At 44.5% G+C, this 27,131-nt stretch overlaps 1 protein-coding gene across 1 annotated transcript in view; it reads left to right on the forward strand.

The window, feature by feature from the left end:
- Nucleotides 1-27,131, forward strand: part of LOC144781957 (cytochrome P450 2G1-like) — a 415,302-nt gene that overhangs the window by 93,617 nt on the left and 294,554 nt on the right. Inside the window, exons 2-3 of the mRNA XM_078661047.1 lie at nucleotides 20,651-20,813; nucleotides 20,924-21,073. Of these exons, the coding sequence (XP_078517173.1) occupies nucleotides 20,651-20,813; nucleotides 20,924-21,073 (313 nt within the window). The remainder of the gene's footprint in view (nucleotides 1-20,650; nucleotides 20,814-20,923; nucleotides 21,074-27,131) is intronic.

The raw sequence follows: 27,131 nt of genomic DNA on the forward strand, positions 1-27,131 counted from the left end.
TGGCTTCAAAGATGAACCCTTTTTTGAGGTATTTCTAGATGAGATAGAGCCTCCCCTTGCGAAGTCCTTATTTTTGAAGTTCAGGTACGGGAATCTCATGATAAACTCTAACCTGGAACGTTGGTCCAAGAGAAAATCGGAAGGGCCCAACGTTACACAGGGGAAGTGTATCATGTGCTCAGGTTTTCACAAGGAGGATGAGGTCCACATCCTGTTCTTTTGTCAAGCATATACTAAAGCAAGAAAAAGGTGGATCAAACCCTTGTGCAACCTTCTAGGAATAAGATCTTGTATCATGGCATATAGAATTATTAAAACAAACACTTCCCAATCTATTGTATTTAGCATTAGTAGATTCCTTTATTCTGTGTATATTGCTCGCAGGAAGATTGGTCAATTACTTTGAGCCTATAACCTTTTGTTGGTTTATAACGTTATAGTTGCTTTTATATGATGATAGTGTATGATTCTCCCTCCAATTATGGTATATGTCCAGACCGTAGATGTTAACTGCCATGAAGCTCTGTGTTTCTAATGTATTTATGTACTTATTTCTTATTGAGGACGATTATCATGACTTCTGTAACTAATGGATAAGTTTTTAACTGTTTTTAGACTTGTATGTGTAAAACGACATGGCTCTGTGTTTTTATGTATGTATCTTTTATGGCTAAAGCAGCCGAAATAAAGATTTCTGAAATTAAAATATATATATATATGAAACATTTATTAACTAAAGTCACATACTAAAAAAATCTCTACAAATAATATAAACATTTCTATAATCAAAATAAGTAAACAAAAATACAATAAACAACGATACAAAAAATATTACAAATCCACTCTAAGCAACACTTGGAAACACGTTAAAATGGTGGATTATATTCACTATTCCCATTTCCGGCTAAACAACAGTAGGGAAAGCTTTGGACTTTTTAGTGGTAAGATTCACTATTCTCCATCCAGTGCAACCAATAGTAGGGAAACCATTGGACTATGGTGGGGTTGCATTTAATATTCTAATTCCAATGCAAGCAACAGTAGGGAAAGTGTTGGCCTTTGGAGGCGTTACATTTACTATTTCCACTCCATAGTAAGCAACAGCAGGGAAAGAGCTGTCTTTATGATGGGTTAGATTTACTGTTCCCACTCTAGTCTAAGCAACAGTAGTTAAAGTTTGGACTTCGGAGGTGTTACCTTTACTATTCCCACTCCAGTCTAAGCAAAAGTAAGACAAGTGTTGGGCTTCAGACGTGTTAGGCTTACTACTCCCACTCCAGGCTAAGCTAAAGTAGTAAAAGGGTTGGACTTTGGAGTGGTGAGATTTACAATTTCCAATCCTGTGTAATCAACAGTAGGGAAAGTGTTTGACTTTGGTTGGGTTACATTTAGTATTCTTATTTCAGTCTAAGCAACAGTAAGGAAAGTGTTGGACTTTGGAGGGGTTAGATTTACTATTCCCACTCCAGTCTGATCAACAGTAGGGGAAGGATTGGACATTTATAAGGGTAAAAATCTACTATTCCCACCCAACAGTTTCCAGTAGGGAAACTGTTGGATTTCAGTAGTGTTAGATCTACTATTCCTACTCCACTCTAATCAACGGTAGGGACATTTTTGGACTTCCAAGGAGTTATATTTACTATTCCCACTCCGGTCTAAGCATCAGTCAGAATAGTGTTGAACTTTGGGGAGGTTAAATGTACCATTCCCACTGCAATCTAAGCAAGAGTAGGGAAAGCATTGAATTTCAGAACCATTAGATTTGCTATTCCCCTGCAGTTTAAGCAACAGTGGAGAGAGTGATGGACTTCAAAACATTTACATAGAGCAATCGAAATCCAAATCATTTATTGAAATTATTTTAATGCATAGTTGAAAAAATACATTTTAGTACATAGAAAAAAGAATACTATACAAATTCAGAACAGCGTAAAAAATTAAAATATACATTTTGAAAATCAAAACAAAATTATAATCACATTGACTTACCCAAGTTAAAAACTACAATATTTTAAAATCAATACAAAATTATGTAATTAAAATTAATACTGAAAAAAACAAAAATAAAATATTACAACAAAAATCAGTCCACAGAGAACATTTCAAAATCACCTACAAATAAATTAAATGATGAATAAAAAAACACACAATAATTAACAGAAAAAGTACAGCAGTAAAATGATACATTATCAATTATCAATTGATCAATAACAAACATTATTTTTTTTGAAAACCTTTATTGACATTTCAACCAAATACAAATATGGGCCTACAACCCCCGGGGCTGGCGGCTAAGCAGTTAGATTAACAGAGAGCAATTTTTAATCACATGCAGCACCTCGGGGAGCAGATTTAGCATGCTAGCGTACTCTTGGTCACTGAACAGCACAATTAGAAAAACAGGATGTAAAAGGTTTTCATTTTATAGTATAGGATGGAAGGATCAGGTGCCGAACAATTTCCCAGCGGCGAAAAACGGCAGGCAGAATAGTAAACGTGTCAACAGTAAACAGTAATCGGTCTAATCAATGGCGCTGGAACAGGCGGTTCAGGATGTGAGGGAATATTACGGTCAATTTGCGCCTGCTAGTCACCTGCCCTAAGACCCAGAGAACACCACGAAAATTGAGGCACAGATGAAACAGCATTGATTGATACCAAAGGAAACCCACTGCACTGACCCAGAAAAAAAAAAGACAAAGAAAGATAAGAGAAGAGAAAAATGGGCATAGAAACAAAAATAAAAACGAAAAATCCCCTCCCCCAACCCCCCACCCTGCACCCCTGCAGATGACTACGGCCCCCCCCAGCAACGTGCCTGTCGCCCCAGAACCAAATCCGAAATATAGAAGAAACAGAGAAAAAGGAGAAATAAAGGAAACCCCACCCAACGGGGAAGTGGAGGAGGGCGATAGTCTATGCGCTCCCGGTCTCTCCCCCCCCGCCCTAACAAAGGGGGCCCCCCCTAAGCCAGCACGAATAAAGTTGTCCACCATACAAAAATGCCCCGGGGGAAACCACAAACCCCCCGCCCCGGAATCCATCTGTTAATGAAGCAGTCCCGTTACCAATAGATCCATCGTAAACAATTCAACCCACAATCTCAGCCTTGTCCCCGTCTATCAAAGTTGCCGAGTCCCTCGGATAAGTAAAGCCCCATCCCCGGGGAGTCAAAAGTCACACAGAAGCAGCCGGAGCTTGGGCCAGCAAACGGGAGAGGAATAGCAGATCCCAACGCACACGACTTGCACAAACGATGTCCCTCCCCGTCACCGAAGCCAAGCATCGTTACATCCGCCATGTTGGGAGACCGATTGGGGAGGGAGTGCGACTCGTGCCGATACAGATTATAGTGTGGGCCAACAGTGTCCAGGATGAGGGAAGCAGTGAAATGTTCCGATAACTGTGGGACCGATGTTCCCGAGAACGTAAGAGAGTCACCAATCTCAGCACACACGATGAGTTCCATTTCGTCGGAGGCAGGCACAGCTTCCAGCACCGGGTCCAAACGCGCCATTAGGGCGCCCAACAGGAGGCAGGTCAGCTGCCGGGTCTCAAAAATCAAGTCAGGGCTTGCTCCCGGTCCTATGATCCCATCTGCTGCCGACAGTAAATGATTGACCTGGGCCCTCACCGTCGCGTGAAGCGCCGCAAGTTCCGCCATTACCATCCGCAAGGAAGGGCCACATTGGGTCCGTTCCGCCAAGTTCCATACGTCCGCAGACATAACGATCCCCACAGAGAGGCGCCTTCTCCGGGGCAGGATACGCTGGAGCAGGAACAAGCCGTGAGGGACGGGCCAGCAGCACGCAGCAACGCGCGGCGGGACCCCCACCCCGGGGCACCAGCGGTGCTAGTGCCGGGCCCCCGGGCCGGGGCCCCCCGCGACGCAGCACCGCGCGCCACCCGTCACCTCACCTCAGGTACAGCACCAGGCAGCAGATGGTTGCAAAGTAGTCCAGAGAAATTTTCAAATGTTCCAAGGACCGGACCCAACCACTCTCCTCAGCCCGTTGTTGTTCACTTTGGACCCGGGTAGACCAGCAATAGAGTCCCCGGCTTCCAGTCTGGGTTAGGCCTCAAAACACTTTCAATGTTACTTCACCCCAGAACATCAGAAAAATTCCGTGGTCACACCATCGGGGAGCCGACTAGTTCACCCACACGAATCCGGGGCAGGAGATCAGGATATTCGACAGGATAAGCGAGCGTAGGACGGAGGTCAGCGGAGCCAGGAGACTATGCGGCCATCTTGGTTGGTGTCGTAGCTCCTCCTCCAACAAACATTATTTAACATAATATTATATATTTAACATCATCCCACCCTATACCTCTAATAAAGATGCAAGATAAATATATAACATTTTAAATACACATACAAATGTAATCAGAAATATCAAAATTCAGTAATTTACATAATTAATATTCAAGAAGATATTTAATTGAATTAACAACATTTATATTAATTATATTATTTTTGTAATTTAATGAACTTCACCCCCTCTTCCCCTACAAATCCAAGAGCCGGCTACTAAAATATAACATGCTATTACTCATAACAAAAGAAAAATATTCATTAAAAATAATAAAATAAATGAAAAATATAATTTTCAGCTAATCAATTAACATCAGTAATTAATTTATTAATTAATTTACAATCATAAAATGAATTGCCTCTACATTTAAATCAATTATAATTACAATACCTTCCCATTGTTTTACCCTACAAACCAAACAATCAACTACTAAACTTTAAATTACTAAACACATTTAAAAATAAAGTACTAAAACACATAAAATTACAAATTTTGCATCTGATTTAGAGGTGGGCAGACATGCTACTCTCTCACAAACGTCACAGATTTCCCATCCACTGGATTACAAGTACCATTGGATATAATAGAATGTAATATGGTGGAAGAGATATCCGACACGTTTGTGACGGAGTAAGCCCATCCACCTAATTCTAAATCATGGGCATTCTTTTTTAAAAATAAATAACAATTATACTAACAATATTAACACCTAAAATTAATGTATTATCTAATGAATAAAAAACAATATTTTTTACAACTATATTAATGGAAATTATTTTAAAAGATATTAAAAACGATATTTAAAAAAAAAAATGTATTTCCTAGAACACTTTTCAGAGGGGTTACTTGGCCCAACCGTGGTGGTTAGGCCTTTTTTCTTAAGATGTCCTGGGTCCTGACCTACTATGGATCCTATTCAATTGAGCCAAGTACACCTTTTACACTTGACTCTCAGTGGTAACTGCAGTCAAGCATTCAAGGTTCCCTTGAGGAGGGTGTAGATACGGGTCAGTGAGCACGACTCATAACTCAAAGTATGAACAATAAATTGATGTCCAACTAAAAACTTGTTTTTATGAAGAAAAGTAGTATTTTATTTCTGACTATATACATACAAAGAAATTGGACATTCGCACGAAATAACAGAATCCCCTTTGAGGTCGGGGATCTAGTCGTTGTTAGGCAAATCCCTACACCACCCTCCTTCGGGTAATGTGCTTGGGGTTATTCCCCATTCACTGGTGGCCACATCCAGGGTATGCACACTAGTAGCATATACTCAAGAGTTCCTTTTGATGCCTCAGGGTTTAAGTCAAAAGTGTCTATGGTGTCTCAGCACCATTAGCAGCGAGTACCCCTGTGCCCAACTGGCCCAGTTCACGTCTTACTCGCTCTCGTAGCACAGGATATTTCAGCAATAGAGGCAGTGCCCTCAACAGGCATCTGCAAGTCTTTCTCAGTTTGAAGAAATCGGACTGCTCATGGACCAAGTTGCAGCACCTGGCGGCGCAGGCTCTATCTTCTGAACGGTGCTACCGGAGGTCTCAAAGTTGTCAGAGATGCTCCCAGCTCGCAAATATTGGGTAAGTTAACTTTACCCAATGGGTGGGGAATCCTTTCTTCAAAATTGAGCCAGCAAGGGTTCAACGTCGTCCCCGGAATCTCTGGCAGTCCTCAGTGGTCAGTCCAGGGCAGTTCCCATGCAGTGCGAGTCCGACCTGCCGATCATAGCCTCAGTCTATTTTTCAGACTTTGGCAGGAATTGTTTGGCAACTTGGTACCAGTAGTCAAACCTGGCATAAGGGGTTGCCATAGTTTGTGGCAATACTGGTGCAGGCTCTTCCAGTTCAAGTACCCCTGCACAGTCGGTCACAAGTCTTGGCACTCCTCTAAGTAGTAACCCTACCGGTGGTTCCCTCTAGAATATGGAGCCAAAGCAGCATGGCAGTTCGGGCTTAGCAAGAGCAGCACAGCACTCAAAACATGGACAAGTCTACAGCAGCCCTCCCCTAGCCTTTGGGGGTCACTAAAAACAATCCTGCACACGGGCTATGGCCCTATTGGTGCACAGGTGAATGCTCACACTCACTGTAGGGCTCTGCACTGGACCTTGCTTCCAACAATGTTCTCCTCTTCCTCACAGGGCACACTGATCTAGGCGAGCAGGCAGGAACTGGTGCTCCAGGGCCCAGGGCGAGTGATCTTGATATCCCAAAATGTTGTCCCCTCACCCAGCAGGGAGGCTATCAGACCTTGACTACCTGTCCTGGTCACAGGCAGAAAGAGTTCTTTCAGACATTCCCCTTCTCACACAGTCCATCCGGCTGCTTGGCAGATGACAAAGTATGGAGTCTCAACCTCCCCTTCTTATAGTTAATTTCCAGACACTGAAATGGAGTTTAGAGTCTTGGAAGCTTTATGTTGGGGTTCTGCTTCTTTTAAAGTGGACACTTCTTTCCATCTTCTTCTTCATGAAAAATGTCTGACACAGCAGACACAATCCCAAATCTGATTCTCCCACAGCACAATTCATGGGAGTGACCAGAGCTCACACTTGAATGTTAGCCACAGTGATATATGAATCAAAAGGTTCCTCCCTTCCCCAGTATAATTCTCTTATTAGACCCACCTCCCTTCCCGAGGTGCATCAAGGCCCCTTTCTAGTGATCTGTCACTGAATCAAAGAGCGTTGTTTTGAAGTGTAAAGGAAGTCTCTTCCTTTTCCCTCCAGTGTGTGCCCCAACCAGCTCCCAGGAATGCAGGAAATCTCTATTATCCTCATATACATTTCTATTAGTCTCACATACATGCTTGTAGGATAAAAAATAATGAGAACACAAAGTGACCTTATTTGATTTTTCATGTGAACAAGAATGGTATAAAATCAGGCGATGCGTAGGGTGAGTGAAAATCACATTTAGAAATTTGAAGAATTGAACGCTGCATCTCAAATATTCAGATTTTAAATTGCTTAGATTGCTTAGAAAATGATGTATTCCCCTTTCCAGCAGTGTGCATATGTCTCTCACTAGGAAGGACAGAACCACACATCTGCAGCCTTGCAATGGCCCTGTAAGATTTGAAAGTGCTGGTTAGAGGAGCATGGGCAGGGTTACACTTCACCTCAATCATTCCTCCATAACAATTGACACCACTTAGGCTGCTTCTTCCTGTGGGCTTATCTTTCAACTTTCCAAAGTTAAGCTCAAACATCCAAAGAAGGAAGGGGCAATTGGAAGTGTGTTATCCATTGAGGCAGCCCAGTGTTGGCCGACAACATTTTGAACATTTGAAGATGCGCAGCATGGAGGTTGGGATTGTAGAGCACCTAGTGTCCTATTAGGGAAGTACCCCAGGGCTGATACAGGCATTTGCACCCACTTTGGGCACCCTCTGGGCACTTCAGTATTACAGAAGGGGCAGCAAACACTTGTAGGCCCTTCCTACAGATAGCGCTATCTCAAGAGAGAGTTCCCTCGTTTTCAGGGTGTAATGGCCCCATGCAAATGAGTGTATCTCTTTGCATCTGCTACTGCTCCATATTATGGATGCAGGCGCGGTGTAAACATGCCTTTAAGAGGTGCACTGAAAGAGCATCACCAAAAGATGTGCACTTTCAGTGCACCTCCTAAAGGAAGCCCTCTGGAGGGGTCTGGGACCCCTCAGATGTACTGTGCAGGCTGGTGCAGTCACTCACTGCACCCACCTGCAAGGAGATCTCAAATTCCTCTTTAAAGTGCATGTGGGTTGCAGCGTGCACAGTGAAACAAGGAGCAATGTTTGCTGCTCAGCATTTCTCAGCATTTTTCTTGAGCAGCGCAAGCTTGTTGTTGCCCTGAGGGTAGCACATTCTACATGACAGGGTGCCTTTTTCCTGTTTGCAGACGGCACACCTGCTGAAAGGTGCTCCTTAGCGCAAACAGGAAAAGTGCACCCTATCTGTAATAGGGTCCCTGGTGTGCACATTCAACCTTTTTGAAGAGTTTTGCACTTGTGTAACTGTTTCAAGCATAGTTACTGTTGCTGGGCTACTCCAAATAAGAACAAGCTACTATGTAACAGCTTCTCAATTGTAGAAAACCAATGAGCCAACAAGAATTGGAGATCTCTGAGTGACATCATCAGGGCATTCAAGATGTGTGAGAACAGCACCAAAACTCATATTCGTTCGCTCATCTAACTATACATGCCTCTTATAGATTTGTCTGCATCCTACATGTCACTCAAGCCTTAACTGTCCTGGGAGCGATGCATCATGCAAGCCTGTATTAGTCTGCCCTGCTGAATTTGTTCTGCAGGAAATGGAAAATTGCACTTGTTGCCTTCTCTGAGAGAGGGGCGCTTACTTTGCTACTTACATGTTGCACTTGTTCTTTGAGGAAGCGAAACTACCACTGCCGCTGCCTGATTTTTGCATTTCTTGTGATGGAGAAAGGTTGTGCTGCTGTTGTCCTAGCTTTACCTGTCCTCCGAAGGAGGAATGTTTGTACTGTTTCTGCCCAAGGCCTATCTGTTCTATCAAGAAGGGGTGATTCTACTGGTGTTGACCCAAATTATGAGAAACAAAAGACATATTGAATGTACTTGTCTACCATGACTTATGAATCCGGGGCTGTTTCAAATATTTGATGAAAGATACCAAGACCTGTAGTGCTGAGAAAGACATATTTATATAAACAATGAGATTCTATCAATGTGATGGAAGTGATTATTTAATTGGTATTTTAATTTTTGGGAAGACCTACTGTCTTATGGGTGAGAGAAGCCCTCTCTGCAGTTGGCAGAAGGAGAGCACTATGTGCTTTTAAAATACCCCTCACACACTATGAATCCCATAGTGTCATGCTTCATCATAGGGGTCTTCCCGTCCCTCTACGGGGCGGGGCGTGCTACGACCTACGAACTACGTGGGAGCACTTGCGTTTTTTGACGATAGGCTATGTGTAGTGTGAGGACAGTGATAAGTGATAGGGGTGTAGGGACCTAAATACGTGGAAAAGTGGTGTAAAAAAATTAAAATTTCCCTGGCTAGTCGAAAAAATTAATGCTCCCACGTAGTTCGTAGGTCGTAGCACGCCCCGCCCCGTAGAGGGACGGTACGACCCCTATGATGAAGCATGACACTATGGGATTCATAGTGTGTGAGGGGTATTTTAAAAAATACCAATAAAATAATCACTTCCATCACATTGATAGAATCTCATTGTCTATATACAGCGTTCAGGAGGGTGATTCTATCACTACTGCCTCTATACTGCCTCTATTGTTTTTTGGATCTTTACTGGCAGCGTGCAGCTGCGGAAGTTGAACCAATCTCCGCACAGACAATTTCCACACCACCGTGCTTCACCGACACACCTTGCTTAAGAAGTTACTTGCGAATAGAGACATATCGAAAGATGGCCAATGTAGGCCTTGCCTTCACTGAAGAAGAAATTTCCAACCGCATGGCATCATTAGGCACCTTTGAGGGCCTCAACTCTGCAGTGCCAAGCACCAGCAATAATGACTGGGATGAATTAGAAGAACTAATGAGAACACAAATAAAAACTGCCCTCCATGGTTTACTCATGTCAGAATACCTACGAGTAAACACAGCCCCACCTGGCTTGGTGGTCCACAATGAACCATACATTTTTCTTGACGATAAAACCTTCAAAATCGACTGGTCCCAGATCTCTTGGCGATGCACAAGGGATTGGATTGTGCTCATAATAAAAACTGCGAGCAGACTAGCGTCCGAACTGAAAGTTGAAATCCAAGCTATCGAAGTTAAAATGAAAACTGACAAAGTATGTGAGCAGTTTGCCTTTGGTTTGGTTTTACTTCTGAAATCAGTTTTTTTTTTTAATGGACCACATCATTTTTTAAATCTTAACAACTAGGCGGCAAGTCACTCCACGCCATGTACAGTACCCTCACACAATTCTGGCATCTTATTGTTGAAATAAAACTACAAACCCCCAAATGGACATGCTATTGGCTAAAAAGCCAAATGATGATATCGTAAGGTGTGCCCAGTGAATATAGAAAACAATATTGTGGCATGGAAATATCAAGAACAAAATATTGAAACCAAAATATTGAAAGGTAAGTATACATTTCTAAATCTTACACTCACACTCTTGGATTATATCCATCTTGGCAGATGATACACTACGGGAAAGGGAGGCAGCAGCTCAGGACTTATTTGAAAACCTCCAGACAGCCGCGCATATACATGGCAATAAAGGTGCTGTAATGGCAGCACCAGAGGGTGATACTAAGGCTTTGCTGAAGTCTTTGGAGAAACAAATGAAGATCGAAATTACTAAATGGAGGGAACAAAAATCCCTTGAAAAATATGTGGAAGTAGGAAGGATCCCTCGCGGCTTACGCATCATGATCGCCCCCAGGTTTGATAACCTAAATCCGGATATGTTGAAAGAGTGGGCCGACAGCAACCTTGAAGCCTCAATGAGATTGGTCCATATACTAATAAAATATGTCCACAGCGACCGTGAAATTGTATTGAAGGAAATTGAAAGAATCAAGGTAGAGCTGGATAAATCAGAGTTTGAGAATCCAGTATCCAAAAGTAGAAACGATATTAAAATCAGATAAAAAAAACAAAAAGACACAATTAAAACAAGAAAAGGTTTTAAGTTTACACGTGATAAGTTAGATTACGAATCAGGGCAAATATTCACGTTTGCACGTAAATATGACTTCACGAAACTCAAGCATTTTTTGCAAATTAATCAAGCCAGAGAGAATGCCAGATCTGGCGCCGATAACAGAGAGCCCCCAACAGCTTCTATTTCAGATGCCAGTTCACTTCAAAGTGAGCAGGAATCAGATTACAGCAGTTTAGGAAGAGACAACATTGGTGATGATTTGGGCACACTGACTCCTGCAGAAGAGTTAGATTTTTTACAACGGGCCCGTCGACAGACCCTCAGACCTCAGAAAAATGTACAAATTCCAGACAAATACGGAACCAAAGGAGGAGGGCCAGAAGGAAATCCAGGAAATGTTCAAACACGTGGGGACATTTTCAAATTCATCCGAAAGCTGAAATTAAAAAAGTATTTTGTCATTAAGAAATCTAAAAGTAGTCCTGAACCAAATTCCATCAGTACAACATCGGCACAGGCTAATCAATTGACTCTACTGGTATCTGATATTCCAGCATTGAGAACGTTGGATTCTTTAGCATCAGAAGACAACAACGAGGATCCAATACAAAGTACTCAGGATCTTCAGTCCAATGCGGGAATAAATCTATTAACGACAAAATCAAGTCCTTTTAAGCCAACCTTATCATTTATCCCCATTATGCCACGGGATGCCATTGACATTTTCCAAGATGTGGTGGCAGACAAACTTAAAAAACTTCAGTTAACTAACCAACGAGGAAAAAACAGAATTACATTTAAACAGAAAAAATATCAGGATCTCACAAAGAATTTACAGGAACAAAGCAAGAGTTATCATCAATAAATCCGACAAAGGGGTTTGCGTTACAACGGAATGCGTTGTAAAGTCATACAACCCTTTGAGGTTTGTGTGGCTTATGTGGTAGGCCTTCAGCACCTTAAGTATGTGCCCTGTGTTTAACAGGTATAGCACACCCTGTAGGTGCTGCCCCAAGACTGCCATCAGTGAGGCAGCCTATAAAAAGTTACAAGAGGGAGCAATGAGGAAGGTAGATATATATGGTAGTTATAAAAACATAATTTATGTACATCAGGCCTGACGACAAGTGATGTGCACATGCTGCCATTTCTGTGATGTCATAGTATTATGGGAAGTCAAGGTGCCTTTCCAACAGGGAGTATTGAGTGATTTGGCTCGCCGCTCGAGAGAGACACTTGCCAGATAGTCAGCAGCACGCTACAGGAGTAGCTCACCAGTTCTGTTTTGCCTGGACCCTGGACCCTTGGGTGGAGTGACTGCTTCCTTGGAGGTTGGCCGCAGAGGAGGTGAGAGGCGCGGCGAGCGGGACTGCGAGGACCAGCATTCCAGCAGAACACCGCCAGCTGGTTCCTCTTCCCGCCCGCGCCGCGCCCCCTCCCAGTGCCACGCCCCCCGCCTGAACGCTCTTCACCTCTCGCGGCTCCCGCTTCGCGGTCGCCGCTCGAGAGAGACACTTGCCAGATAGTCAGCAACACGCTACAGGAGTAGCTCACCAGTTCTGTTTTGCCCGGACCCTGGACCCTTGGGTGGAGTGACTGCTTCCTTGGAGGTTGGCCGCAGAGGAGGTGAGAGGCGCGGCGAGCGGGACTGCGAGGACCAGCATTCCAGCAGAACACCGCCAGCTGGTTCCTCTTCCCGCCCGCGCCGCGCCCCCTCCCAGTGCCACGCCCCCCGCCTGAACGCTCTTCACCTCTCGCGGCTCCCGCTTCGCGGTCGCCGCTCGAGAGAGACACTTGCCAGATAGTCAGCAGCACGCTACAGGAGTAGCTCACCAGTTCTGTTTTGCCTGGACCCTGGACCCTTGGGTGGAGTGACTGCTTCCTTGGAGGTTGGCCGCAGAGGAGGTGAGAGGCGCGGCGAGCGGGACTGCGAGGACCAGCATTCCAGCAGAACACCGCCAGCTGGTTCCTCTTCCCGCCCGCGCCGCGCCCCCTCCCAGTGCCATCCCCCCGCCTGAACGCTCATCACCTCTCGCGGCTCCCGCTTCGCGGTCGCCGCTCGAGAGAGACACTTGCCAGATAGTCAGCAGCACGCTACAGGAGTAGCTCACCAGTTCTGTTTTGCCTGGACCCTGGACCCTTGGGTGGAGTGACTGCTTCCTTGGAGGTTGGCCGCAGAGGAGGTGAGAGGCGCGGCGAGCGGGACTGCGAGGACCAGCATTCCAGCAGAACACCGCCAGCTGGTTCCTCTTCCCGCCCGCGCCGCGCCCCCTCCCAGTGCCACGCCCCCCGCCTGAACGCTCTTCACCTCTCGCGGCTCCCGCTTCGCGGTCGCCGCTCGAGAGAGACACTTGCCAGATAGTCAGCAGCACGCTACAGGAGTAGCTCACCAGTTCTGTTTTGCCTGGACCCTGGACCCTTGGGTGGAGTGACTGCTTCCTTGGAGGTTGGCCGCAGAGGAGGTGAGAGGCGCGGCGAGCGGGACTGCGAGGACCAGCATTCCAGCAGAACACCGCCAGCTGGTTCCTCTTCCCGCCCGCGCCGCGCCCCCTCCCAGTGCCACGCCCCCCTGCCATTTATAAGAGCTCCAGGTCCCGCGCATCGCGGGACGCGCGCGGGGCGGAGAACAGGGCAAAGACCGGGCAAAGAGCGGGCCGTTTTAGGCCGTTAGAGGCAGGTAGAGACTGGACTGGGCCACCCCATTTGATTTTACCACCCACCTTTTTACGTTCTCCTCCCAGGCATTTTATCTTGTGCCTACCATGGCAACCCGCGAGTTTAGAGACAGAGCGGCCAAATCAAAATTGAAAAATGGTAGCATGGATGATTTCATTACTAGGACCCATACTGCAATTGATCATGAAATAACTAAGATGCAACATAGGGTCTCTTTAGAACTTGAAGCTGCTAGAAGATTGTCAGTTGAGCTAACCGCTGCTAAAAAATCCTCCCTTGGGACTATTGCATGGGCCAAAACACCAGAGCGCTCGCTTGGTACTGCTCCCACTCTGATCGTCACAAATGCCGATATTCATCAACCGCAAGTGGACAGTATACCCATGCTACAGGGGGGATCTCCCCCAAAACCCACTCTTTCCCCACAATTCCACCCGGGTGTAACTGCCGAGCAAAAGAAGGAAACCGAGCTGGGCTCACCCCCTAAAGCTACGATCAACTACGCTACTCTACCAAAAGGTGGCAACTTTTCAATACCACAAAATGGCCCATACAACAAAAGGAAGCGTAACTACACCTCGACATATGCAAGAAAAAAGGCCAAAATAGCTAAGGCCCAGCTACTAACTAAGGCACCTCCCCCTGCTTCGCTGCCAAAAACCAAGACCTTTCCCCTGGAACCGTGCCTAGTAAACACTCCCCCACATACAGTAGTCACCCAAGAAAATAATGATCTCACCATAGAAAGTGACACTGCTGGAACTCCGCTCTGTACTATAAAAGGAAAGGACGTTGAGTTTCTGACTGTTGTCTGGGAAACCCTCAAAAAACTTCTTTCCCCTCTAGAAGTGAGATTTACATATATAGAAACACAGCTTCTGGAAATAGAAAAAAGCATTTTAAATCTAACCACTATCACCATGCAGAATGCTAAACCAACATGTCCACACGGAACTCCGCCTTCCATAATACCACCTATCCCTGTGACCCAAGTTGCTGTGAACCCGCAGGTGCCTACGACGGCTAAGTCCCTGGGAATAACTAATGATACTCTCCCTCCCCCCCCTGCTGTTACTTTTTCTGCCAGTCCTATTGTTACCCCCAAGGACAAACCAATTCCTAAACCTCGAACCAAGGCAAATACTTATAATCCTCCGAATAGGGCAATGACGACCACTACCCAACCGGCGGCTGAAACTCTTCCGCCACCCCTATCAGTCATATCCGGCCAAAGGGCACCACCCTCGATAGATCAGCCCAATTCGAGGCAAAATGGCCAGAATGTTAACCATTCAACATCACAGAGAGCTAGTAGTACTAGCTACATATGCTCTAGGGGATATGTAGATCTCCCCCCTGAGGTCAGTTCCTATGTTGTAGTGCTCACTGGGGTAACTGAATTGACACACAACCAGCAGGAAAACTTTGCCTCCTTAAAGAACAAGGTGATCCACTGGTTCGACTTCAACAAACCAATACCCAACCACCTAAGGAGTAAAATCCTTATGGTCCGGAGGGTACCCTGGGTAGGCACCACACAAAAGTCCACTAGTGGCGACTGTGTGATTGTATCCTTCGAGGATCCAAACACTACACACGCCATTTATTCCTGGACCAACCATAGCATAACTTCAACAATAATAGCCAGACCCCTCACTTTTTTCTATCCACCCCGTCTCCATTCATCTGAGGGGGGGAATTGGAGAAGGGTTCCGGAGAGGAATCACACATGGGGAGGGCAAAGTAACTTTTGGCCAGATGCATTTGGTGGCTGGAACGGGGCACTGATCTCTAACAGATACGGGTGTTTAGAGGAAGTGGATTGACTTCCACATCTGCCAACCATCGCACCTTCACCACCCACCCCAAAGAGCTCTCATTCTAATTCAATGGCTGATCTATCAATCCACATTGTATCAAACGCACACACGGGTGGCAAAACTCTTCTACCAACATCAAATCATCCAAAGGCTCACAAATTTAGAGCAGGGCCAGGTTGGCACGACACCTGCACACCAAAGCCATTAAACACTGATCCCCACAGGAGGATTAAGGATTGCCCCCCAATATTACACAGCTCCAAACTAAATAGTGCCCCAGTGGTTGTCCTTCCACCTAATCAATATGGCAAATTCTCAGCACTTGTCAGTTCGCAGATATCAGACACCAATAATACACTAGAGGCTCCGGGTGTAATTTCCATTCTCTCCTGGAATGTGGCGGGGCTATCCAATAAAGTAGATACGCCTGATTGGGGGGATCTCATTGAGGGCTACGACGTATGTTTCCTACAAGAGACATGGGCAAGAGAAAAAAACTCTCGGCAGGGTTTTGCTATCTTTGATACTGAAGCAAAATGGGGAGGAAAGGGCCGACCTTCAGGAGGACTCTCGATCTGGGTCGGGTCCCACTTGGGATGTAGGGCCACACATCTGGAAACCAACTCTTGTGACTTCCAGTGTGTCTCCCTTGACTGGCCATGCGGAGGGAAGGTCACTCAGATTAACATATATTCAAGACCAGTGGGGGTTGCAGCGACCTCGGGACCAGTGGAGGACCTAGCTCAGTTCCTTGACACACATAATTTCTGCTCCCCTCTAATTGTAGGTGGAGATTTTAATCATCAATATGAACCACTTCCTGACTACCTGGCGGGCATATCTAGTGAAGAGGACGAGTTGTGGAACATCCCCACCCTGACAGATCCAGTGACCAGGGTATGTTCCCCACTCGCAACTCAAATAATGTCCCTCACGTTTAGTCACTCGCTGAGGGCTTGCAATGGCCGGACTAAAGGCGACATCCCGCCTAAAAACACCTTTAATAGGCCGGGCTATGAGTCACGGATTGACTACATAATGGTTTCAACTAGGGACTGGAGGAAAGTCAAAGACTTTAGAGTTATCCCCAGACTTGACAGTGACCACAACTTGCTCTCACTAAAATTTGAGATCGATGGCCGGCAAATAGACAAGGTCGACAACAATCCTGCATCACAGGCTGATCTTGTGGTATCCAGCAATAGGTGCAAAATTAAATGGGCCAAATTGCTCGAGAACCATAGTAACATTGAGAGACTGTATGCACTAGTCGTCCCCGCCCTGGAAAAAGTAGAGCGTTGTATGCACCACTCAGTCAGTGAATCTGAAATCAATCTTACAGGTAGTTTAGGGGTATCCACTCCCCCTCCATGCAAGCCGGCACAATTCTCTGAACTCGGTAATATTCACTCTGAACTATGCATTAATGTTGCAGAGGTGCTGAACCCAGTGGCCAGGCCTCACAAGCCCAAGCAGAGAAGAGCCACCTGGTTCAATGCCTCCTGTAGGGAAGCAAAATCCACATTATTGAAATCACTCAAAGCACGAGACAATCCAAACGTAATCAGGGAGAGACGTCTAGCTTATAAATCAGCCCTCCATGCTGCAAAAATAGACTGGGACGAGGGGAACTGGTCTAAAATAACAGCTGCCCTTGCAAGCCGAGACTCACGAACCTTCTGGCAGATCGTTAGGCACGGCTCGGCTGAACCACTTGCAGCAGTTGAGGGCAATATAGCACCATCTGTATGGGAGGATCATTTCAAAAATTTATATGAACCACATAGCAGTGACCAGGTGACGAACGAACCTGCAGAAGTGCACCACTCTACTATCACTAGTGTAATTGGCATGGATGGTTTTAGTATAGAGGAAATTACTATGGCAATCATGTCCCTGCCTGTAGGCAAGGCGCCGGGCCTGGACAGGCTTCCAGGCGACCTCTATAAACATGAACCCAAAATCTGGGCTCCCTATCTCGGGGTGCTATTCAATTCCATTCTGAAAGGCATGCCAATTCCTCCGACCTGGCCGGGGGCTGAAATAGTACCAATCTTTAAAAAGGGGTCCCCTCTCCTCCCGGCCAATTACAGGCCTATAAGCTTGATCGATGTATCCCAAAAACTCTTTTCTAAGCTACTGCTAAACCGCTTACACGAGTGGATCAGGGATTTTAACATCCTGAGCCCCTTCCAAGCAGGCTTTAGGGAAAAGGTCTCCACCATTGACCAGGTCTTTCGCCTTGTCCTCATACATTGGAAAACGGTGCCGTTGGAGGGTGGCAGCCTTTACACTGTATTCGTGGACCTGAGGGCAGCGTTCGACCTGGTCCCCAGGAACAAGCTGTGGGAGGCCCTTGCTAAATTGGGGGTTCCGGAAGGTCTGCTGAAAATGATAATTCGCCTTCATAGCACCAACTTTGCCCAGGTCAGATGTGGTAGGATGGGTGCAATGTCCGAGAGGTTCCCCGTTGGCAGGGGGGTAAGGCAGGGTTGTGTGCTTGCACCAACCCTGTTCTGCCTCTATGTCAACGGGGTAATCTCCCATTTAGCGGGGGTATCCAACTCTGATGCCCCAAAACTAGCCGCTGAAAGGGTGCCAGCCATTATGTTTGCCGACGACACACTGTTACTATCTAAGTCGGCAACGGGCATTCAGCGCATCCTCACCGGCTTTGTGGACTTCTGCGAGGCCCATGGATTAGAAATCAACGCTATCAAAACGAAATTCATGGTCCTCAACCCCCCACAGAAATTTCATTTTAGCCCAAGCATTGCACACATAAGGCTCGAAAGAGTGAAAACCTTCGAATATCTGGGCATTGTGCTAAATGATAAACTTACTTGGAACACACACTTGGAGAAGGCAGCACTCAAATTGACCCAACACTCGGGGGGCATTATGAAACTTTTGGCAAACAACAAATCCTCAATAAGGCCCATTGGCCCTCCAATACAGATATACAAATCTCAGGCTAAGGGGGCCGTTATTTATGGATCTGAACTTTGGGGCCACACTAATACATCAATGCTCTTGAAGGTGGAAAATAAATTCATCCGTAATCTTGTTGGGCTACCACCGAGCACTCCCCTCGTCCCCCTCAGGATGGACCTAGGCCTATGTCCGCTCGATGAGGATTTGGCCCTACGCCCACTGGCCTTCTGGCGTAGACTATGGACAACTCCGGAACTGGCCAGTTACCGAGAAGGACTTCAGGAGGTCCTTGCTATCCCAGGCGCTGGGAAAATTAAATGGCTTAATTCCATCAAACTTGAATTGGAGGCCTTGCGCCTTTCAACAATGTGGTCTGATCCTTTGAATACGTGCCATTTCCTCTCTAAAAAGGAACTAGTCAAGTCTTACCGTGACAGCAAACTGTCCTTGTTACTCAATCATCAAAAACACGGGTCTCTGACAGTTTCCTTTTTGTCCTACAAGGCCAACTATAATATGGAACCAACTTTGGATAAAATTTACCCCTCCATATTGAGGAAACTATACCTTCAGTGGAGACATGGGTCTCTCCCCATTAGAACTCTTACATCCAAATGGAGTGATGATGCAAGCAGTACTTGTCCAGCTTGCAGTACTATGGATGAAACTGAACTCCACATCCTTTTTGTCTGTCCTGCCTACCGAGAGATCCGAAGGTACTGGATCGCTCCGCTATGCAGGAATCTGGGACTTGCGAAGTGGCTGGTCGCCTTCAAAGTCTTAAAAACTGATCTCTCGGACCATATTGTGTTTGCTATGGCCAAGTACTTGGGCGCTCTTTGGTCTATTAGAAGGAAATGCCTCAAGGCTCTGACTTGATTTTCAGAATATTGGGACTTTGCTAAGAAATCCTTTTATAAATTTTATATTTTGCCTGTACAAATCATTTTAAATGAACTAGTTTTTAATGTGTATGACAAACGTCTTTTATGGTAAAGTTTTACCGAAATAAAGATATTTCGAATCGAATCGATTTGGCTCTTCATGATACATTACTGTGATTTGTGTTGTGGTCAGAGTCTATTAAGTAGCCAAATAAATTGCATATCTCTGCTGTGTTGAATGTATGTGTCTTCTGGTTAATGTGGTCTGTTCATTCACATACTCAAAATGGATGCTACTAGGGCATGGGTACTCACAAACATGTTATCGGGGGCCCCAAAATTTGATCTTTGGTGTGACTGAGGGCTGCACTGATGCCAGCGGGGGTGGAAAGTCAGTGTAGGAGAAGCAAACCATGTATATTTTGTGGTGGAACTCAATAGCGCAATGTGAAATCAGAAAACCAGGGATGAATCCCGGCTTCTCCACTTGACCAAATTGTGTGACCCAGGGCAATTGCTTAATTTCAGTTTGCCTCCTTTTTCTTCATTATCACATATAAGAGGAACTCAAAATACATGATTTAAGGATGCATGCTGTTCATAACCATCTCCTGTGCTTGCATGTAATCACTAATGGCATTGTTGTCAGGATGGGAGGGGGGAAAGCTTGAACGTTAATAAATTCATGTTAGAAAGCCATCACTTTAAGAAAAATACTTCTGAATGCACTGCCATAATTTGATTTATTAAAGTGAAATGGTACTACAGGTCAATGAAATACACATTTTGAATTTCGAAAAGGCTATTGTGTTTTTACATATTTGTTGTCGTTAAAAATGAAGTTGTTCCTAAAGTTAAGGGCCTTTTTACTTCCTTTCCCTAATTGCAATTAATCGTTAAATAATTGTTTGCTCTATATTTAAAAAAATAATAATGGTAGTGCTGAGTCGAATAAGCTTCCCTAGGGGCCGTATGTAAGATCAGGAAGGCTGCATGCGCCCCCCCCCCCGCAGTACTTTGAGTATCATTGAACTAGGCCCATACTCATTCAACATGGACAAATTGTACTATTTAATATTGCGGCTTATACTATTCCTAATTCCACGTCTATGTTCCTTGATGATTTATACATCCTCAAGGTATATCTATGCAGATTTAGGTATAGCTAATCTAAACATACTTTTCTGCGGATATTTAGCATTTGGTATTTTGTCCTTGGTATTTGCATACCTCGATATTATGGTTTGATATTCAGGGTGCACATCTCGTGGACATCAATATTAGAAAAACAGCCTCCCCTAACAGAAGGATATAATATATTAACTAAGCATTTGTCCCATTTGTGCATGTGCATTCATATACTTAAAAATGCTTAATGCCTGTTGCTTTTCTTTTCATAGCTTGGTGATACCTATGGTCCAGTCTTCACTGTGTATTTAGGTCCTCAGCCTATGGTGGTTCTGTGTGGGTATGAGGCAGTAAAAGAAGCTCTTGTTGACAATAAGGAGGTATTTGTGGACCGAGGAAATTTGCCAGTACACAATCACATCTTGAAAGGATATGGTGAGAATAGCTTTTCTTCTCACCTAGCTGCTCTTCTTTTCTTAATCTAAGGAAAAATAAACAGTTTGACAGTAAGAGAGCTAATATATTTTTATCTCTCCTCAAACCAGGGATCACAATGAGTAATGGGGAGCGTTGGAAGCAGATGCGTCGATTTTCAATCATGACCCTGAGAAATTTTGGGATGGGGAAGAGGAGCATTGAGGAACGGATCCAGGAGGAGGCACAGTTCCTGGTGGAAGAACTCAGAAAGACACAAGGTATTTGGCACTCAAATAAATAGAATTTTATAAAGAGGCTCTGAAATTATGACCCTTGGCATTTTGAGAGGCCACTGAAAGCCTAAACTGGGAAGGCCTTTTAGCAGGTCAAACAAACAGCGCGTAGGTATGGAGTAGGCCTTGCAGTGAAAGCTACTAGTAGTGCCCTTTGGGGAAGAAAATCTGGTGTTTCCTCATGGACATTGTGTAAAGTCACAAACCGGAGTTTTCAAAACATGTGGTATTAATAACATGCTTAAGCTATTTAGATATACTGCATCCCTCCTAGGCTCTTTTAGTTGAGGTCACCAAAACAACCCCATACATGCCAAATACATTTGCTCCATAGTAGTAAACCCATTGTATGATGGAAGACAAGAGAGCTCAGCCCTTTAAGATCCATGTTGAAGAGAGCTGTGGCCTACCAGGTCCAGATCTCGGTAAGGGGGTTTCTGATTTGTTTTTTTTTTAGGTCTGGCTTCACAGCACACCTGTTTGCATGACATACTTTTACTAATGGAGGTCCTTCCACTGAAATACAGTAGGGACTAGTTTACATCGGAACCATGCACTCAATCATCATGCAATGTGTCACATTCAAATCTTTATGTCCTGTATGCATTCTTTACAGGAAGCAATCCTTTTTTATTACTTTTTACTAGCATTCACAAACCCAATTGGTCAGGCTTTGTTGTGAAAAACAACTTGTGTGCATGCAATGCAGGAAAACTGCATTTTGAAATATTTGTGTTTACATGCATTAACACATAAAAGTCAGACCTATATTCTTGGCCAATGTGTGTATTTGTATGGGATTGAAAACAAGAAGCACTCAAGCAACCTAGTAAGTATACAATTCCACACCACAGATCACTGGAGGCCACTAGACTACTGGTGCTTTGAAGGTCCAATTATGGGGTGATGGCGCATTGGCACCTGCACCTTCATCTTTTCATAAAATCATCAAATATTTTTCCCCATTGTTCACATAGACCTTTGTTAGTTGACTTGAAGTCCTGTAGGGGCAATAACATCAGAAATATATTACCAACTTGTGCAGCCGATGTAACACCTCAATAAGGACAAGGAATAAATATTTTTAATTAAATTAGTTTATTTTAGGATATTAATCCATCTAGCACATAAACACAGAAAAAATAGATTTCCAAAATACAACAATATAGTTTGAAGGCTGAAATGTGCCAATAAATTGAGCTTAATAATATGAGATACAGAATAGTAACAACCACAAAGAGAATAAAGCAAATTGGCACAAATAGGTGTTCCATAAAGTAACTTGCCTTTTCTATTCTAAACACAAATTGAGCGTAGAATTAGCTAATGTGGATTTCTAGCCAGGGAGCATAGAGGTTGTCAGCATATGATAGAACTTCTGTAGATGTTCAGGGAAATAAAGAAGTGATCGGCATGAAGTCTCACACTTGGGGGGCAAGCCCAGCAAGAGAGTAATCTGTTCCCTCTCTGTGAGGGGGAAAGTCAACCTAACTAGCTGCGAAAATACCAATAAATATATTGCAGTAGCTTCAGCAACATCCACATCTCTGTTTTCACCACCAAGAACCGACCAAATTGCTGGATGCAAGAGGAGACGCCATACTCCCTTCAGCTACCATCTCCTCGAAACCACGCTTTCAGCTGGCAACCTTGGGTACATCATCCTCCTGGTACCCAGTAAACAGAAGAGCCCTTTGACTATTATTTCTCCGAGTTCTCCTCCAGCCTCCTCCCCACAGAATTCTCATACAAACAATAATTCATTCTCTAGCTAACAAAAAACATGATATCATACTGGTGGAAAAGGGGAGGGGCAGGGTGGGGGGTAGTAAACTCCAGCTCACGGCCGACCGGAGTAATGTAAATAAATAAATAAATAAAACCAATTTCATCGCACGCGCTGAAACGCATTTGGCATGACAAAGGCCGTGCTGGCCGAAACGCAACAATTTGACAGGCTGGCTCTGTTTTGAACTAAACCTTATTGCAAAGAAGGATTTCTGTGTGCAGCTAAAATTTGTGGGAAAAATAATATATATATATATATATATATATATATATATATATATATATATATATATATATATATATATATATATATATCCAACCAAAGCAGACCCCAAAGTAGAAAAGAAGCCTCACGAAGGTAATGGTATCATCCCTCTTTATTGAAGCAACAGCCTGCCAGCAGGATTGTTCATGTAAACTTCGTTTTCAGGTTAAAACGCCAGACGCGTTTCAGGAAATGAATTCCTTTCTTTAGTGGCGTAAATGGCAAGTATCAGCTGCGGGCGCTTTGATGAAGAGCACTCAATTTAACAACACCCGCTCTGGTAGGCGTGGCCAAAGGCCTTCTGGGTGATGTAGTCCTCTTTAGTCTTACCACTGTGGGCGCGCCTGCATACCAACACCAAGTGACAGCCAGTCAATGAAAGTTAGCGATGAAGCCGCCTGCTCGGCTTTGCGTTTCATTGCTTGGGGTTAGAAGCTGGAGTCCTCTGCAAGACCCTTCGCTTACACCTTCGCTCCGTGAATGGAAACATAGGTTTATGCTTCCCTGGATCCGCTGGGGCGACAGGCTTCTCTTCCGCGACCGGGACGGCCGCATATATCCAACCAAAGCAGACCCCAAAGTAGAAAAGAAGCCTCACGAAGGTAATGGTATCATCCCTCTTTATTGAAGCAACAGCCTGCCAGCAGGATTGTTCATGTAAACTTCGTTTTCAGGTTAAAACGCCAGACGCGTTTCAGGAAATGAATTCCTTTCTTCAGTGGCGTAAATGGCAAGTATCAGCTGCGGGCGCTTTGATGAAGAGCACTCAATTTAACAACACCCGCTCTGGTAGGCGTGGCCAAAGGCCTTCTGGGTGATGTAGTCCTCTTTAGTCTTACCACTGTGGGCGCGCCTGCATGCCAACACCAAGTGACAGCCAGTCAATGAAAGTTAGCGATGAAGCCGCCTGCTCGGCTTTGCGTGTCATTGCTTGGGGTTAGAAGCTGGAGTCCTCTGCAAGACCCTTCGCTTACACCTTCGCTCCGTGAATGGAAACATAGGTTTATGCTTTCCTGGATCCGCTGGGGCGACAGGCTTCTCTTCCGCGACCGGGACGGCCGCATATATCCAACCAAAGCAGACCCCGGTCGCGGAAGAGAAGCCTGTCGCCCCAGCGGATCCAGGGAAGCATAAACCTATGTTTCCATTCACGGAGCGAAGGTGTAAGCGAAGGGTCTTGCAGAGGACTCCAGCTTCTAACCCCAAGCAATGACACGCAAAGCCGAGCAGGCGGCTTCATCGCTAACTTTCATTGACTGGCTGTCACTTGGTGTTGGCATGCAGGCGCGCCCACAGTGGTAAGACTAAAGAGGACTACATCACCCAGAAGGCCTTTGGCCACGCCTACCAGAGCGGGTGTTGTTAAATTGAGTGCTCTTCATCAAAGCGCCCGCAGCTGATACTTGCCATTTACGCCACTGAAGAAAGGAATTCATTTCCTGAAACGCGTCTGGCGTTTTAACCTGAAAACGAAGTTTACATGAACAATCCTGCTGGCAGGCTTGTGCTTCAATAAAGAGGGATGATACCATTACCTTCGTGAGGCTTCTTTTCTACTTTGGGGTCTGCTTTGGTTGGATATATGCGGCCGTCCCGGTCGCGAAAGAGAAGCCTGTCGCCCCAGCGGATCCAGGGAAGCATAAACCTATGTTTCCATTCACGGAGCGAAGGTGTAAGCGAAGGGTCTTGCAGAGGACTCCAGCTTCTAACCCCAAGCAATGACACGCAAAGCCGAGCAGGCGGTTTCATCGCTAACTTTCATTGACTGGCTGTCACTTGGTGTTGGCATGCAGGCGCGCCCACAGTGGTAAGACTAAAGAGGACTACATCACCCAGAAGGCCTTTGGCCACGCCTACCAGAGCGGGTGTTGTTAAATTGAGTGCGCTTCATCAAAGCGCCCGCAGCTGATAGTTGCCATTTACGCCACTGAAGAAAGGAATTCATTTCCTGAAACGCGTCTGGCGTTTTAACCTGAAAACGAAGTTTACATGAACAATCCTGCTGGCAGGCTGTTGCTTCAATAAAGAGGGATGATACCATTACCTTCGTGAGGCTTCTTTTCTACTTTGGGGTCTGCTTTGGTTGGATATATATATATATATATATATATATATATATATATATATATATATATATATATATATATATATATAAAAAGTAAAAGCAGGGTCCTTCTGGGATCCATTCTCCCGCGTCAGGATGCGCACAGGGTTCGGCGGACCACACAAGCCGAATAGGGTATAAATGCAAAGTCGCTTCACAGCAAAGAAATTGCGCACTCGGGAATCATATACAGCAAAAAGATTTATTTCCAGTTACCACGCTACGCGTTTCGACACGAGTTGTGTCATGATCACACGTCTATATATGTATATATCTATATGATAGAAATAAATGTTATACTTTAATATGCAAAGAACATGGTGGCATCAATCAATTAATCAAAGTAATATTCTTATATATACATTCTTAATGTGTACAATGATTACACTTTATTAATTGATTCAAATACATCGCACACGTTAATAAAGTTAAGTCACATATTGAATATAAATGTTGTAAATGAATGTATAAGTGTATACGTGTGACGTATAAAGGGTGGAACCTAAAGTACGCTGCTTCAATCTCCCCTCTGATGGCTAGTTTAGAGATCACAATATCACAATATCACATGAATCTTATCTCATGAGACCAGCTTAAAATCTTGTTGTTTTCAACGTCTTACATCTTGTGTTTTCCACGTGCTCCATCTCACCATAGAAACTACCCTGACTCTCTAATTCTACATACCTTCTTTGTTGCTTCACTTCCTTTCCATGTTCTCTTCTCTCCTTGAGCTTAAACATGTGTACCCCTTAAATATGACAAACAGAGAAATTGCACAAATTGTAATTACAATAAGGGGTCTCAGTATGGATAATAATCCACTTCCCAAGTTTCCAAACAATGTACGTACTGCAGCAATTCCATTTCTGATTGCTTCCCATGCACCTGTAGCTTCCAGCTCCTCTAAATCTCCATTCAAATCTTGATGAACTTCTTTATCTCCTCACCCTTATCGGGAAAGTAGGTGCAACATTATTGGAGTTTTAATAACTTTCAAACACCACCATCCTTTGCGAGTAGGATGTCTAATGCAAGGCGGCTCTGTAGAAACATAAACCATATGGCTATCATCTTGGTATTGATAGCTAAGAGCGATGCAGCTGTACAAGTAGCCAATGTATCTACTATAGTGTATAACTTTCTAATCTAGAGATCAGTCAGGACCACTCCAAAAGAAGGAAACATTGCACCAAATATATCTCCCAACTATTTCAGACTTACTACTACTTTGCTATGGCCTAGCATACGACCCCCACGCAGGGTCATTCAAATCTTTCTACTTGATGTATCTTCGAGAAGACTCAATAGCCAAATAGCAAGTGCCATACCAACCTCGGGACAATGTAAAATATTTTTGAATTCTTCTTTACCCCATTTATCAATGTATTTTTGTTCTGTACCTGTTCTCTATCTTGCATACATCACCCTTCACCTGTCCTCCACTGAACGTAAACATTTCTTCTCAATCTCAGTTAGGGAAGAGATCAAATTGTGCCTTTGAGCATAAGCAGTTTTTGACCCTGTAATAGGCTTGAAAAAACTACAAGCAGTGTCCATTTCATTAGCATTTGGATGGGGATTTAAATGTTTTAATGTAGGGAATTCAGAAAGAACTATATCATAATTTGAAAAATAATACTGAAAGTGCCCTTCTCCATAAAAAAGACTAGGCAAACGACTACAAGTAAAGCCGTACATGAGGACATGATCATATGCAAGGCAGACAACTGTGCACAGAGCTAACAGTACTTAGCCTCCATGGTATCAATATATTCATAAAGCAACTTAAAATAAGCATTTGAAGAAAAATCACCCCTTGAAGACTTTACGGGCCATATTATCAAGAAAGGCGATAACATTATCGCCGATTTAGCGGCAGGAAA

Source organism: Lissotriton helveticus, chromosome 9 (genome assembly GCF_964261635.1).
Source record: "Lissotriton helveticus chromosome 9, aLisHel1.1, whole genome shotgun sequence".
NCBI classification, from domain to species: Eukaryota; Metazoa; Chordata; class Amphibia; order Caudata; family Salamandridae; genus Lissotriton; species Lissotriton helveticus.